The sequence below is a fragment of the Oryza brachyantha genome, chromosome 4 (assembly GCF_000231095.2).
Source record: "Oryza brachyantha chromosome 4, ObraRS2, whole genome shotgun sequence".
Taxonomy (NCBI): domain Eukaryota; kingdom Viridiplantae; phylum Streptophyta; class Magnoliopsida; order Poales; family Poaceae; genus Oryza; species Oryza brachyantha.
The window spans coordinates 9,103,463-9,119,184 of record NC_023166.2 but is presented as its reverse complement, the minus strand read 5'-3'; the positions used below and the strand labels follow the sequence as shown (position 1 = coordinate 9,119,184).

General features: G+C 41.9%; 1 protein-coding gene across 1 annotated transcript; it reads right to left on the bottom strand.

The window, feature by feature from the left end:
• Window positions 1-1,417: 1,417 nt before the first annotated feature.
• Window positions 1,418-14,174, bottom strand: LOC107304007 (protein LAX PANICLE 2-like). Its single transcript, XM_015835947.2, has 4 exons — window positions 13,282-14,174; window positions 12,893-12,943; window positions 12,603-12,675; window positions 1,418-2,356 (listed from the first exon to the last, which is right to left on the bottom strand). The coding sequence occupies exons 1-4, from the start codon at window positions 14,085-14,087 to the stop codon at window positions 2,195-2,197; spliced, it is 1,092 nt and encodes a 363-aa protein (XP_015691433.2). The 5' UTR covers window positions 14,088-14,174; the 3' UTR covers window positions 1,418-2,194.
• Window positions 14,175-15,722: the final 1,548 nt, after the last annotated feature.

Here is a 15,722-nt window from a genome sequence, read left to right as displayed (position 1 = left end):
CCACTTGCCGGCCGCACAGTGATGCTGCCGTTGCATCTAAGGAGGAAGCTTCAGGAATTGAAATCCATTGTGCACAACTTGCAGTGCAGGAACCCATCATATACCTATATCATGGTCCATGATGTCAATCTTACCTGTGCTGATGCCAAATCCGGCAGAGCAAATGTAAGGCTAGCTACAATTTCAGTTTCAGTAATATTGAGTTGCGTGCACCAGCCAGTTTACTCCGAAAAACTTAACATGACGAGGAGAGGATGTGCAATAAACATCAACACTCAGAAAACAGCAACTGAGATGACAATGGCAGCATGACTGTGCAGTTATACTTAGTTTTCAAGGGCCCTTTATTTTATTTTTTTTCCCTTATGTACCACATATCCTCATCAGACTTCAGATAACAAAAATATCCTCATCAAGCATTGTTCTAAGTGAGTGTTTGTCAGTGAGCAATAGAGACTTAAAACTGCAGGCCTGCAAAAAAAAAAGAGGGGGGGGGGGTGGGGGGAGAGCTAGCACACACTAACAGCTGCAGCATTGTTATCATTATCCAGTAGAATAGTTCAGGAATCTTGGTTGTTCAGGTGTTCTTGTCAAAGCCACAAGCACCCCTGATAAATCAACCTGTTAATTTTTTGGTTAAACCCATACCAGCTAAGTCCGTCAGGAAGCCTCAGTGCTGCCTCCTGGGAAGCTCAGCTCAGCTCAGCACATAGGAGAGCTTAGTTTATGCTTAATTTGCCTAATCCCTGCACTGATCCCTTGTCTTTCTTAGCAGAAGTAGTGTGTACGTTGGACTGTCCCTTTGCGTGTATCTATTCCTCTGAAGTTGCTTGACCTCATCTCAGCATCACACTTGTCTCAACTCCTACTGCTGATGCTGACCTGCTACTGGCGCCTCTGCCCTATGTTGCAAGAGGTATTTGGTCACACATTGGCATCTCATGAGTAGCTTTCCAATCTGATTATTATTATTATTATTACTATTACTACTACCTTCCCTTGGTGTAATCTTTTTCCACTTTGCTGTAATCATGTAATTGGTTATGGAATTTTTACTTCTTGAAAACAGGGCGCTTTCTCATCCTTACTCCTGTTTCGCCAAAGCGACTTGTGGTTTGTAAAGAAACATTGTTTTGGAGATTTAGTTGTACTTGATGTGATGTGGATGTGTATTTATTTTTTTCCCCCACAACTTTTGTTACATGGATGCATGTCAGAATGGAAATTGTGGTGTTTTCCTAGAGGATGGATGGACCTGAAGGACCTTTAATAAGGTTCATCAGTTTACAGTCTGGAGTTGCTTTTCCATGTTTTGCACTGTGAACAAAAAAAAGTAGGAATCTGGCAAATTGTGTAAAGCAACAGAAATTCTGTGGCACAAACCTCTCAACTAAAATCAGCAGTTTTTCAGGGTTTAAGTCATGAACAAAAGGCAGTTTACAGTCCAGAGTTGCTTTTTAAGTTTTGCACTGAGAACAAAAGGCAGGACAACTGACAGATTTCTGAATTGATAGACAGATGCTTCAAAATGTGTAAAGCAACAGAGCTGCTGTGACACAAACCACTCAACTAAAAATCAACAATTCTTCAGGGTAAGGTCATGAACAAATAAAATGCTCAGTAAAAGGGGCTCAAATTTGCTCCCTTGAGGTGTTTTACTAAGGGGGAACATTTGGCTCTGCCTCCAACAACAAAGAACAGAAGCAAGCAGAAGACAACAAAATGTGACAGCTGAATTCTGAAATTAGTAAATCAGATGAACTGAAGGGGCCAAAATGGCTTGGAAGTTGCACCCTCCTCACAAATTTGGTCCAATCCTGTCAGGCAACTTCCAAGCTGTTTTCTCCCACAATTTCATTTGTGAGAAAACAAGCCGGTATACAAAAGGGGTGGACTAAGAAAACCGCCTCCGGTGCGCCGATGAATTTACCGCGACAAATGTCAGGGGGAAGAAATTAAAGGGAAAAAAAAATTCCATCCCACACCTTCTCTTCCATTCCACTGTTCATAATCATATATCAGTAGCACCGCGCGATCGAGCTCGAGGCGGTCAGGGATTCTCATCCATCATTCCACCTATTTTGTTTCTTGTCGGCCACCGTCACCGTTTTTTGCCGGCAAAATGGTCAGGAGAGAGGGAGGGGAGTAGAATCTACAATTCTGTGAGTGTCATCAGAGGAAGAAGAGCTGTCTACTACGGCCTTCTGCCATACTGCAAAACCATGATGTGGTCAGCGGTTGATACGTCCGGCACAAACGACGGTGACACGGCGTCTCTCTGGCACCAGATACTGTCACGGACATGCTGCAATGTCAGGATCGGGAGAAGCTGTCTCCCTCTGCATGTGATTTCCACCTGCATATAGGAACATCTCTTTTCAGTTCAGTTCAGTTCAGCATTGCCAGTGAAAAATTCAGAGCCCAGGCAAACAAACGTATCATTGCCACTGAAAAACTCATGAATTTGGATGCTAATATTGAATTCTGATCAGATCAACAAAGCAAGCTTCTGGTCAAGAAAAAGAAAAAAAATTAGAGAGGCTATTGTCAATTATATTACTATGCAAATTGCTTCTGGTGAGAGCTAGACAGTGATGTGACGATGGGCTTCTCCTTTCGGCAACAACAAACACATATATTGCAAATCTGCAGTGCAGTACACTACTACCACTGCCTACTGTGTCCAAATGCTCTATAAAGCTAAGTACCCATGCACGCCTGAACAAAAAGATGCACAGGCAGACAAAATCCAAGTGATGACTGATGCTGATGCCAGATTCCTCTGGTGGTTTGCAGTGATGGCATTTCACTAGCAGCTACCTTCTCTGACAGATGCCCCAACCAAACTTGCAGAGGGACGGTTAATGCTAAGCTAAACTATACTAAACGTGCTTGCAATTCACAAGCACAGATCTGATGAGATGCAACATGCATATACATTACTAACTTGCCTAATCACTCCATTAATTATTAATGAATCCAATGCATATGCATGGATCAATGCAGCATGCAGGCAGGCATGTACTTCTCCATTTCTCTTTTTTTTAAAAAAAAAACTAATAACTAATCACCCACCAGCTCAAGTCAATGAGTGTGTGAGTCACTAAAACACAAGTGCTCAGCTTGCCCCCAACACCTACCATAAACAACCAAACAAGAGAACTTCACATGTAATTGCCAAGCATGCATGCATGATGTAAGAACAGGGTGACTGATTTTTCTTTTTTAGATAAAGGAAGAACGGGGTGATTGATGGATTGATTACTCCTCAATTCCTTCCCTAAATTGTCAATGAGCATGCATTACAGCTTAGGTGTTCTATCATCTTCTTCCTCCTCCCTCCCTCCGGCTGTGTGTGTGTGTGTGTGTGTGTGTGTGTGTGTGTGTCCTACTACTTCACCAAACATATCATGCCATGCCATAGCATGACAGCAACTTCTGGCCCTACTCCTGATTATGATTTCTTGGGTGATAGCATTGCCACCGACATGGTAGTTGATCCGTGCAGCAAAACAAGACAGCAGATCATAGTACACTAAACCAAAAATAGACCTTGTGAAGCATATGCTCCCTAAATAAATAGCATCGCTTAAAAGAGTTAAACTAATTAATAACACAGATAATCAAAGGTGATAATTGACCATATAGCTAGCAGGGATGTGGCAAATTAACTATGTAGCATAATTGCTAAGTTCCAGATGCATGAATGGGGGGCATTATGCTTCACATGTTTGTAGACTGAAAGCCTGACCTAAGCTCTCAACCTCCCCTTCCATGTAGCAACCGACGCCAATTATTTTTGTTTTGTGGACAATCTTAGATAGGACATTATGTTATTCTTTTCCATGTCAGCGTCAATATATAGGAGTTCGTACTTGTGGGAAGATTATTTTTGTTTCGAGGTGGTTTAAATTCACAAACTCATTTCATAACAAGGTGTTTACTTTTTTTTTATGAACAAACTCCTTTCATTAATCGGGATTACTGCCTAACACAAGAGCATTCTCAGGTGATTACTGAATATGCAATAAGAACTGCACTCAGCATTTAAAGAGATTCAGTTTCTGCATCTTCCCTTTTCATTTCAAACAAAATCCTTCAAAATATGAAACCCCAAAAAAGAATCCTTCACATGTTCTGTTAACAGCCTTTCGCTAGGTGTTAGTTTATTCCGATATGGAAGAGGCAAGTTACATGATAAGAAATGAATCAAATTATTAATTTGACATATATATCGCCTAATACTTAATCAGTGGTCCAGTACGTATCTCATGGAGGCAAACAAATAAATACGAGAAATACGACATAACTACTACCTCTACCTTTAGAGAAGACCCGTATATATATGACCCTAGCAAGATCGTTTGATTTGTCAAAATGCTATGTATCAATTGCAGGCAGCTGTCTCATTCTCTGTACACCTAATTGGACTAAAGAACAAAACAAACCATCTACAAGCTGTCTCATGTTAATACAAAAAAAAAGTAGAGACACAAATTACTTGAGATTATGTCCTTGAAGGATGAAAGTAGATAGAACTCTGAACTCTACACTTACTGTGGATTAAGATATTTTCGCTAGAAGTAAAGCTAATGTTCAGACAACGTTTTTTAGAGAAATATTTTTTAACAAAAAAAAACTGCTCTAAAGTTATGATTTCCAATCCTAGAGGTGCTTAGACACATTTGAGTAGTAGTCCAACTACAAGCACAATGTTCAGGCTCAAGCCATATACACGGGTAGCAGATAGCACGGCAGAATTAACTACTCCTGACGAAAAATCAAACCTTAACTCGGCAGAAATTGCATATCTAGAGGTAAAAATTCATTTGCTATCTATGAAACCTAATTTACTGAGCGTTTTTGTTAAATGCTCTAGGCAACTTCAAATCCTGTAAACTATTGTTGATTAATTGTTTGCATCAGTGCATATATTTATATAATATATCATCAAATTGTGATCTAATTGTGCCCATTAATATAACAGTAGTACAGAACAGGATATCATCCTAAGAAATTTAATTTGAATGATTTGCAAAAAAAGAGGTACTACTTAAGATTCATTGGGACAAAACTCGGTCAAAATTTCCGCAAATGGAACCGGTGTTTGTTTCCTACAAGAAAGAACTACAAAGTGCAGTGAACAAATGTAGGAAAGGTCCATTCCATATTCTGAACCTTCAAAAACTGCCTGTTAGTTCAACGAAGCTATAGGACAATGATCAAAATAATATTAAACCCCTATTGCTAGATCTAACATGAACATGTGGGGGGATGCATTTTTCTACGCAGGATGCAACCCTCCACCAATCAAAAACAGCCAAAGGTGAGGAGTTATAAAAACCCTAATCATGCACCACACTAACAACAAAACAAAAGCAAAGGGGAGGGGGGAAAATACTATACTGGCAGGCACTGACACCACCAATCCAAGAATCTTTAGTCACATCGATCATGCACACATACATATGACAGTACGCATTACTAGACGTGCTCAACACTTTGGCAAATGAGCACATAATAACTATTTAAAGACCATCTCATCAGCACTATATAGTAATCTTAAAGGCCCTGATGATCATTATCATTAATTCATCATACTCTTTCCATTAGGTGTCAATTATATGCATGATCATGCATGATCGCATCAATCAATTGAGCACGAAAATAACTGGCTGAACTAGTCATATAATTAAATTGGTGGCTCATCATCTGATTCCTTTGGAAATGCTGTACTTTCCTCCAGGAGTTGTGTCTATACTATATACCCAGTATTTCTTAAGCTGATTTATATACTTGTCCAGTTTATATTCCCTTCAATTCCTAGCTAGCTAGCTCTGTCATCTACATTATTATTCTGATTCTGGCCTGTGTGTGACTGATCCCATGGCACTATCTGGCTACGGCCGGCCAGACGTCCAACATCCCTTAATTTTCTCCCAGCGTTTCATCAATGTGACTGACGAGCTAACTGCAAATGCTTACTGATCACTAAACAAATACTTAATGATCTTTTCCAACATATATGCTGTATCCAAAAATATATATTGCCTCTTGGAACATATATGCATATATGTACATTTCATCATCATCATCACACAAGTGCCCTGGTACTGAAGATGATGGGGAGAGGGGAGAGGAGGCCAATGAAAAGAAAGTATATATGGATGAATTGAATTGATGTGCTAAGTCCCAACCGATCCAATAGCCTTCATGGATGAGACTAGATGTAACACAGTTCACCATTTGTTGTTTGGGTGGTAGCCTTTGGCTAGCAAGTACCAAGGAATTGAAGGCTACATGCATATGCATGGATGGATGCATGCAAGCATCACCCTTTGCCCTAGGGAATACTTTTCAATGTGCAAGCCCACAAACAAGTACCCTGCAACTAACACCCAAAGTTTTTTTTTTCTCTCTTTTTTTCCTCCCTAATACTATAACACTGGCTAGTATAATGTAATCATGGGCTTTGTACCTTATCACAGAGAGGGGAAAAATAATCATGGCCTCTAATTTGGACTTGAGTTAATTAGTGATCAAGTAGTACTATAGCTTCATTAGCTTAATTGGGGATCAGGGGTAGGAGGAGGAGACGTGCATGCAATAAATGTTGCATTTGCATAGAGGCTCAGGTGTGCTTAAAATATTAGGTTTTGTTGGTGCTGCTGCTGTTGTTGTTGGTAGGTTCCTTTGCTGGAATTCCCTCTTGATTCCCATTGACAAATGGTAGGTGCACCAAGTGCATGCTTTTGCCTATACAAATATAATACTAACTAAGAACAAATCAATGCAACTTGCATTATGTTGGCCCCCAATTTAGCTTCTCCCTCTACAACCAAAAGAGCATACATGCATGCATATGGTCCCCTCCAGTTCATGCATGCATGAGAAGGAAATTAAAGTGCCAACTTAAATGGAGAGAATATATATAAGATATGCATGCACACTACAGCTCTTATTTAGCTAGCAATATTTCAGTGTGCATGCATGCCCTTCTCCCACAACCCCTTGTTTCAAGGGATCTAAAGTGTGATCAGTTGCTCCATTTTTAATTAATCACACACATACACACACACTGAGAAAGAACAGTGACATCAGCTGCTGGCTACGTCTAGTTCATGACGCATGCAACGTTGCCCATGCAAGAGGGAATTGCATATATGCAGCTGTGTGTATATTGTTTATTTGTTTGTCAGTGTGTGTGGTGTGTGTTCCTATATATTAGCTAGCCAGTGTGGTCCTTTTGGCTGCTGCTGTTGGCTATCCATCTATTAGTTCCTTTCCTTTGCTTCTCTTTCATTGTGGTGTCACACTGCACCCTCATCAACTTGGCATCACACACACACTCTCTCTCAACTTTCTTGGATGGCCCCCACTCCCATGCACACATTAATTTTCTTTCTCTAAATTAAAGCCAATTATATGGGCATAAAACTAGTGCTGTTATGGAGCTATTTCATTGGATAGCTAAACTAATTAAATGGGGCCATGGGGGCCACACACACATATATTCCACACAAAGTGCAGCACTTGAGGTTCTAAGATTTTTCATATGTCTAACCACACACACAACCAAATATATAAGTCATCTTAGCTTAATACCAATTAGGTTTGATGAAAGTTTTTGAGCATCTATCCTAGATTAATGTCTCTATAGCTAGCTACATCACGTTAGCTAGCTAGCTTGGCTTCCAAGGGGGTTCACAGGTAAGTGAGGTAAGCTCAACGATAGCATGACGCAGTAAAGCACATCATGGAAAGCCTCACCATTTGGCTCACGTATAGCCGCCTACTGGTACGTATATATTCCAACCAAAAAAAATCAAAAGGCGATAATGTTGCTCAAAGAACCTTTCTTTTTTATCTCTCTCTCTCTTTTTTATCAAAAAAAAAAAACTGATGCTCCAAGAACATTGTACCGGATCTAAAAGGGCAGGATGAGTGACCTGATCAGATCAAAACAGCAAGAACTTGGTGACTTTTATCTTATTCTACTCAACCCTGAACTTGTTATTTTGTTTAATTCTTCTCATGGAGATAGACCAAATTAATTAATTTGTTGGCCTATTAGAAAAAAAAAACATCATCAACGATACATCTCTGCCACTTACAATTCCCCGTCTTAAAGTTGTCTGTACTGCTGGCTAGATGCTGGCTACATTAAGTGCACGACTAGGATATGTAATCTAGCAAAATGTGGAAAAGGGGGGGCATCATGCATTCAAGGTCTCTGCTAGAGACAAACAAGAAAGTACAATTTCATACGCACATATAAAGTGCAAGAGCCGTTAGGTGGTGATGATGTGTTACCATACTGATATTAAATTAAAAGCATGAATATATAGATGGAATCTTTTGATTAGCTACGACTTGCCACTAAGCACACGCATTAATATACACACATATCCTAATTAAAGGCATGATCACATTCCATATTCTGTGCACATTTGTTAAATTATATATGCATGAGAGAAGCTCTAGCTAGTGACACATATTTCAGAGTAGCTAGAGCTAGTAGTAAAACCATCACAATCTCTTTTTCTAGATAGAGAAGAACCCTCCTCGATCAATTATTGTTAAAGTTTTAGGTGATATAAAAATCGGTTGGTAGAGACAAAGTTGACCAGGGGAAAATATATTTATTTGCATGGCATCTTTGCAAAGGAAATAGATTAATTAATTTTATGTGTGCATGCATGGAGTACTAGATGATAGTTACAAACTAAAGAAGAAATTAGCTTTAGGCCTCTCAAGTTGCACGCTCAGCCGATCGATCATTTCTAGCTAATTCTCAGTACGAAATCGTACGTGCACGGTGTTGGTTAGCGGATTAAAAAAACTGCCATGATAGGGGCTGGCCAGTGCTATTAAATACTAGTACGTATCTGAAGCAAAAGTATTTTTCTAGATTGTTCAAATAACTTTTTCTTGAAAAAAAAAGTTAAGAAGATTGTTAAAATAACTTTTTTTCAAAAAAAGTTAAGTGTGAATTTTAAAGTGAATTTATATGCGGGCTTTTTTGTTGGAAAATTAAATGCATTGTCAAGTTAAAATTTAGGTATATCCGTAGAAGCTGATGTATAGTACAGTTTGGAAGTGTTTTCTCGCGCCGCGGTTAATTAAAATAGGTGTTTAATCCAGCCTTTAAATTTATTTCGATTTTCGAGACTATTTTCGTGTTTACTGGTGGAACACCTTGGAAAACTAATCTATATATGCATTTTTTTTTTAGAATTAGCTGCCTAGCTAAGCATAGTTTTCTTACAGTACACTATATATATATGTGATCAATTATTTACAAAATTAGAAGAATGAAAAAGAAAAAAATGTTCTTCAAATGTTTAACTATGGAGAAAATGGGTTGTCTTAATTGTTTCGGTTCTGAAAAGGAAAGAAGCAATTTGGACCAAAATTTCACCTAACAAATCCTCTATGTATAGCCAAAGCTAAGACATGTCAGATCCCATTTTGCCTAGCTAGCTAGTCTGAAGTCCCAACCTGGAGCTATACCAGCTAATCTTCTGAGCATTTTTACTATCATAACCGGCTGCGCTAAACAAATTTCAGTAGTCCCCTACTTTCATTAGGAATTTAATCTTCTCTACATGTGTCTTGCTACATAGAATACATACTGGCCACTCCACAGTAATCTTCTGAAAATGCAATACAATCAAGTAAAATTGTGATAATAGAGATGGGGGTAATTAACTAACAAAACCCTCAATCCTTAGAGAAAAAAAAAACACAATTGCTGAAGATCCTTATACGTTCCTAGAAATTGTTTTTTTTGGGACGGAGGGAGTATTATATATATATATATATATATATATATATATATATATATATATATATATATACCTACTAATGTACCCATCCTAATACGCACAAAAACCATATAAACACAGGGCCTAGAACCATATAGTAGAAAAGGAGGCTAAACCTGGAAAATATGCACATATAGACACTGCTAGTTCTATTGTAAACAAAGGCACTTAGGATTCCCTTGGCAGTGTAGTGGTCAATGCACGTCCTAGGTAAGTATATATGGCCATTATTTCGACCCCTTAATATATATTTATGTAGCACTCATTAGTCTCTAAAGATCCTCTCTCTCTTTCTCTGTGTGTGTGTGTGGGATATATGCTGTTGCTTCAGGCCGGCCTGTGGTTAGCCAGTCAATTCCTACATGATCATGTAGAATATTTCACATGATAGTTTATTTTCTAGGCATATATGTGTGTGTCTATATATATATATAATAAATATATGTGCACGTATATATCTCCTAAATATATAAAAATCAATAACTCGGACCATAATGTATATACATTATTGAGGTTCAGGCAGAAACCCTACTGTATTTGTTGAGACTTCTATTTTTTTCCTGTATATTTGAGACTAGTGTATACGGACGGACATAACGTACGTGCGCATGTGCATGGTATTTCTACCAAGATCCATATATTTTCTAAGACCTGCGTAGATGTGTACCGTACATGCATGTCAGCCACCTTGAATGTTGCAGGCAGCCCTTTTCATCATGGGGCATTGGGTACGTCTACAGAATTAATATAAACATAATGGTGGCTAGTCATATATATTCCTTTCATTTTTGTATATATACGCATAAGATTCCAACCCATTTTGCATGGGATATATATATATCGATGAAAGGAAATGGCCAGGCAGAGTAGCTAGGCGACTAAAAGGGTCCATTTGATAAGAGAATATGTAGAAATTTAGATAAGTAAAACAAAGGAGAGGAATACTTTTTGGGGGCCATGCATGGGTGTGTCTGTGTGTGGACTATTGGTTAGTATAGATATATGGATTTTGTATTTGTGTGCTTTGTGTAGTGTTGAACAAAAAGAAGCCTATCATTGCAGTTACTGATAGCAAATGCAGGCTTGCTAGCCAGGCCTATTGAGTGCAAAAGGAAGCAAGATCTCCAGGTCATTATGGAAAGGATCCATCCCCAGTGATGGATGAGCAAGAAAATTTTGTGAGTGTACATGCATGTGTGTGTGTTTTGTTCATGTGTACATATACATGTACACACACAACACTCTGTGAGAGAGAGAGAGAGGGGCAAATGTACTCAAAAGCCCTACTTGATGCTTCCATATGGTGAGGATGGTGCATAGCTTTCAGTGATGCATGGTAGGTGAAGGAGGCTTTTTCTAGGGCACCATCTATGTCACTGAAGACTCACACTACTTTACACAAACACAGCCTCACACACTAGCTACCCCAGCTGGTGGTAGTAGTACTAGATCATGTACATGCATATATGTATGCATGCCTCCACTCATGTAGCCTATGTACAATATACAATTAAGTACATAGTATGTGTATAGCCCTGTAGCTATAGCTATGGTGCATGCATGCATTGCATATGCTCTGGCTTGCTCTTCCATCTGATGAGGCATTGCACGGGAAGAAGAAGCTCATAGCTTAGCTAAGAGCATGGCTAATAATATAGCCAACAAGTTGGCTATAAGACTCCTTGTAGTCTTTTTATAGCCCACCCATATAATGGTTAGCTTTTATCTTTAATGTATGACCCACATGTCTGTCTCACATGCTGTCTTGGTTCTTGTGCCTGAGCTGGCTATAAGCTTATAGCCAGCTTCTCCTCTCTCTCCTCCCTTTTTTCTTCCACATCAGCATTTAGCTAGCTTATAGTCTGCTATTATCCTTGCTCTAAAAGAGAAAAGGCCTCTGGGCAATGATGAGCTCCTTGGCCATTTCCTGACCCCCCCCCCCTCTCCTATGGCTGCATAGGAAAAGAAAGAACAGAAAGGTGTGTGAGCACTCTAGCTACTTCCCTAAGCTCTAATCTACATAGAGCTCTCTCTCTCTCTCTCTACACACACAGAGCAAGAGCCAAAGAGGGGAGCAAGTAGTAGCAGCAGCCTATCCATCACTAGCCAGTGATAACTAACCATCTATCTAACCCCTTCTCACTCTTGATTTCTCTTTCATTGCCTCCATCTCCATGTCTCTCTCTCTCTTGTTTCTCTCTCTAGAGGATGGATGGAATGGAATGGATGGAGAAGCTCTTGTCAAGTGGCGAGGGAGGGGGGGAAGGGGCTGATGTGCCACCCAAGACACACACCCCTCACCTACAACCACAGAGGGAAGAAGGGAGGAGGGGCAAAGGCTATAGATTGTGTGAGTGTGTTGTCACTCACACACTTAATAGTAGTATTTGCACAAACATGCCTACCTCTTGCAAGGATGAGTGCACACACACACATACACATAGTACACATATGTGTATATTTTTGCAGCCCCACATCCAGCATGGTACAACTAGTCCCCTTTCTAGCTCTAATGTTCCTTTCATCACCGATGTTGGAAAAAGCAAGCTCTAAGGGAAAAAAACAATACATGCACCATCACCATTGTAGACTTGCATTTTAGTAGTAGCAGTAGCAGTAAAAATAAAAGAGAGAGAATATAAAGCCACCACAACAAAAAGGAATGGGGGAAAGACACAAGCAAAGAGAAACACACAAGAAGAAGAAAAAAAATGCAAATTAATTAATGCTTCAAGAAAGGGAGCTGGCTGCCTTGATTGGGATTAGTGTAAATACCTCTGATTCATCCTCCAATCCAAGCTTGTTAACCAGGTACTTGGTCAGCAGCCTGACTGTCACCCTCCCATCCCTGAATTGAAGATCACAAACAAGAAAAAATTAAAATCATCACCTGCATTACAGTCTCATACACATGTGTCTGTTTGATGTAGAGAAACGGACAGATGCATGCAGAAACTGTCTGAAAATTCCGTGGATGTTGACAAAAACATGAGAGGATCCAAATGCAGGATGAGAAAATTCAGGTGAAAGGGTTTAGAGGAGGATGGTGATGAATAGAATAGTACTTGATCCGTAAGTAGCTCCTTGGAATCTGAGGCAAGAATGGCTCCCTCCCTCTGCAAAAAAACCAAAAAAAAAAGTAAAAATCAAACAATTAAGATACTAGAAGAAACAAAAAAGGAGTCAAATAAATCGATACGGCTATGAAAACTATATATATTTCGTTTCGAGCTAGTAGAATAAACTAAAGCAAACAAACAATCAAAAGCAAGCAAGCTTGGATCGATCAAAGCTTAGCAATTAGAACAGCATTAATCCGACAAGCTTGGTAAGAATCGGATTACATGTAGCAATGGTGATTAGTGCTCTGGGTGAGAGGATTAATTAAGAGGAAGGGGAGGTGAAAAAACACATGAAATGGTCGGCACAGTGAGTGGAGTGTGCTATAGCTTACTGGTGGGGCGCGGCCTGGAGCACGAACCAGACGCCGGCGGCGGCTGCCACGGCGGACGGCGGGAGGACGACCCTGATCGTGTCGAAGGCGGAGGCGGAGTTGCTGGGCGGCGCCGCGTAGAACGCGCGGTGCGCGAACGGGAGGAGAGGATGCGGCGGCGCCGCGGCCGAGGCGGCCCCGGCGACGGGGCCCCACGGCGGAAGCCAGGGCGGGGCGGCGCGCGGCATGTGCGGAGGTATCGACGCCTGCGGAATGCCGGGCATGGCGGGGCGGAGGAACGGCGGCCCCGGCGGCATGCCGGGGAGGACGAGCATGTCATGGTGGTGGTGGCGCAGCGGCAGCGGCGTGGTGGTGGTGGCGCGGTGGTCGGACGTCGAAGTGAAGAGGTCGATGTCGGAGCCTGATCCCGATGCGGCCGGGGATGCCGGAGCGAGGCTGAGGCGGAGCCAGTCCCTGGCGCCGTTGCCTCCTCCACCGCCCACGCCGTTGCTGGTGCTCCCGCCGCTGCTGCTCCCGCTGGTGCCGGCCTCCTGCTGGTGGTGGTCCCCGGCGCCGAGCTGCAGCTGGAGCCTCTGCGGCTGCGTCGGCGTCGGCTCCCTTCGGTGATCGTCCTGGATCCTCTCCTGCTGAGGCTGCTCCTGCGGCGGCTTGGGCGGGTCGTGGTGCTGCTGCTGCTGGTTGATGGGCTCCTGCGCCATAAACCTCGCGTCCGGCTCCGGCGGCGGCGCCGTCACGCCGACGTCGCAGCGGGCGGCATGGCCATGCGGCGCGTCGACGACGAGGTGCAGTCTCCGAGCCGGGACCATCCGGGCGGCAACCGGCTCATGCCATCCACCCGGCCGCCCCGGCCCAGCCCACCGCCACCCCCGCTCCCCTCTCTCCTCAAAACCCGATGAAGACGACGCCCGCCGACGCCGCCGACCCAGTCGCCGGCGAGCAAAGGAAAGCAGAGAGGGAGAGAGAGAGTATAGCTGCACGCACGCGCGCGCGGCCGCGAGAGGGAGCGGCGGGAGGAGTCGCAGCCGCAGCCGCAGCGGCAGCGAAAAGGAAAAAAGAGAAGAAGAAGAGGAGGAGGAGAGAGAGAGTGTGTGTGGATGTGGCTTTGGAGATCATCAAATAGTTTCGGCGACCGGGTAGAGAGAGAAAGCGTCTGGCCATGCTGCAAGGGGAAAAAAATTCCTATCTTCTTTTTCTTTTCTTTACATTTTGCATCCATCCCGACCTAGGCCCGGTATGGCATGACTAGGATTGGGCCTGAACCGGCCCGGGCCGACGGTTGGGTCATGTCTGGGTCGACGTCTTGGCACCGCTGGCTCGGCACGACCCGGTTAGGGAGGGCAATGGGTAAATATCTATCGGGTATTGGTACCATATATCTATACCCACCAGCAAAATTTTATACCATCAAAATACACATATCCGTAGAAAAATTTCCCCATACCTATACCCGCTTGGGTAAACCTTACCCGTCGGATCATCCATATACCCGCAACAGTTTAAACCAATCTAAATTGTATATTTTCCATATAGTATATTACACTAGACATCAGATGCTTAAGACATCACACATTTATATAGTGTGGTGGAAAAGGTATGGATGGTTTAAATATCTAGAGTTTTGGTTAATGGTCTAGGCTAATTTGATATTGGGCTATGACGTGCATTTAAACTTGTGGGGATTTGTTACCCACGGGTAAACGGGTATGGGGATCATAAGAATGTTTACATACCCGCGTACCCATCGGGTGAAGTAATTTGTCCAATTACGTACCCACGGGTGATATATTTAGTTTATATCCGTACCCTAATGGAGTAAATACCCATCGGATCTCGGGTCACGGGTCCTGTTGCCATCTCTAGATCCGGTCCAATGAGTATGGAAGAAAAATAGCTAAAGCCGCGTTCGTTTGGGTAGAGGTTAGTTAACTTACACCGGTGCGAAAACGTGGTGCTAGATTAATACATGATTAATTAATTATTAATTATTAAAAAAATATAAAATAGATTAATATGATTTTCATAAACAACTTTTCTATAGAAAATTTTTGCAAAAAATATATCGTTTAGCAGTTCGAGAAACGTGCGTGCGGAAAACGAGGGTGGTAAGTTAACTTGGAGGGACTGACGCACGTGGCCAGCCTAAGTGACTCAACATAGACATAATTTAGTCGTATAAAGCTCATCCTAAAGAAAAGAGATAAGTAAAGTAGAATTATTTTAATCACATAAGACAGACCAAGGAAAAAATGGATAAAAAATAGACTTATTTAGTGAAGAAGCGCAATGGGCCGTCATACCTTCGAGTTGGGCTGACACAGCCCGAGTCTTGCTGGGTCATGCCTAAACCGTCGGTGCAGCCCATAGACGGGTACAACTTCGGTTGTGCCTAAGCCGTGCCGGGCCGAGTGGCCTATTTGGCCATGTATAACCTACGTTCATAA

Bases quoted from the DNA above. Each gene is read 5' to 3' on its own strand.
- LOC107304007 (XM_015835947.2), bottom strand. From the start codon at position 14,087: ATGGTCCCGGCTCGGAGACTGCACCTCGTCGTCGACGCGCCGCATGGC. The intron at 12,944-13,281 runs GTAAGCTATAGC...GTTTTTTTGCAG, and splicing joins CTCCAGGCCGCGCCCCACCA to AGGGAGGGAGCCATTCTTGC. The intron at 2,357-12,602 runs GTATTTACACTA...TCCTATATGCAG, and splicing joins GATTGGAGGATGAATCAGAG to GTGGAAATCACATGCAGAGG.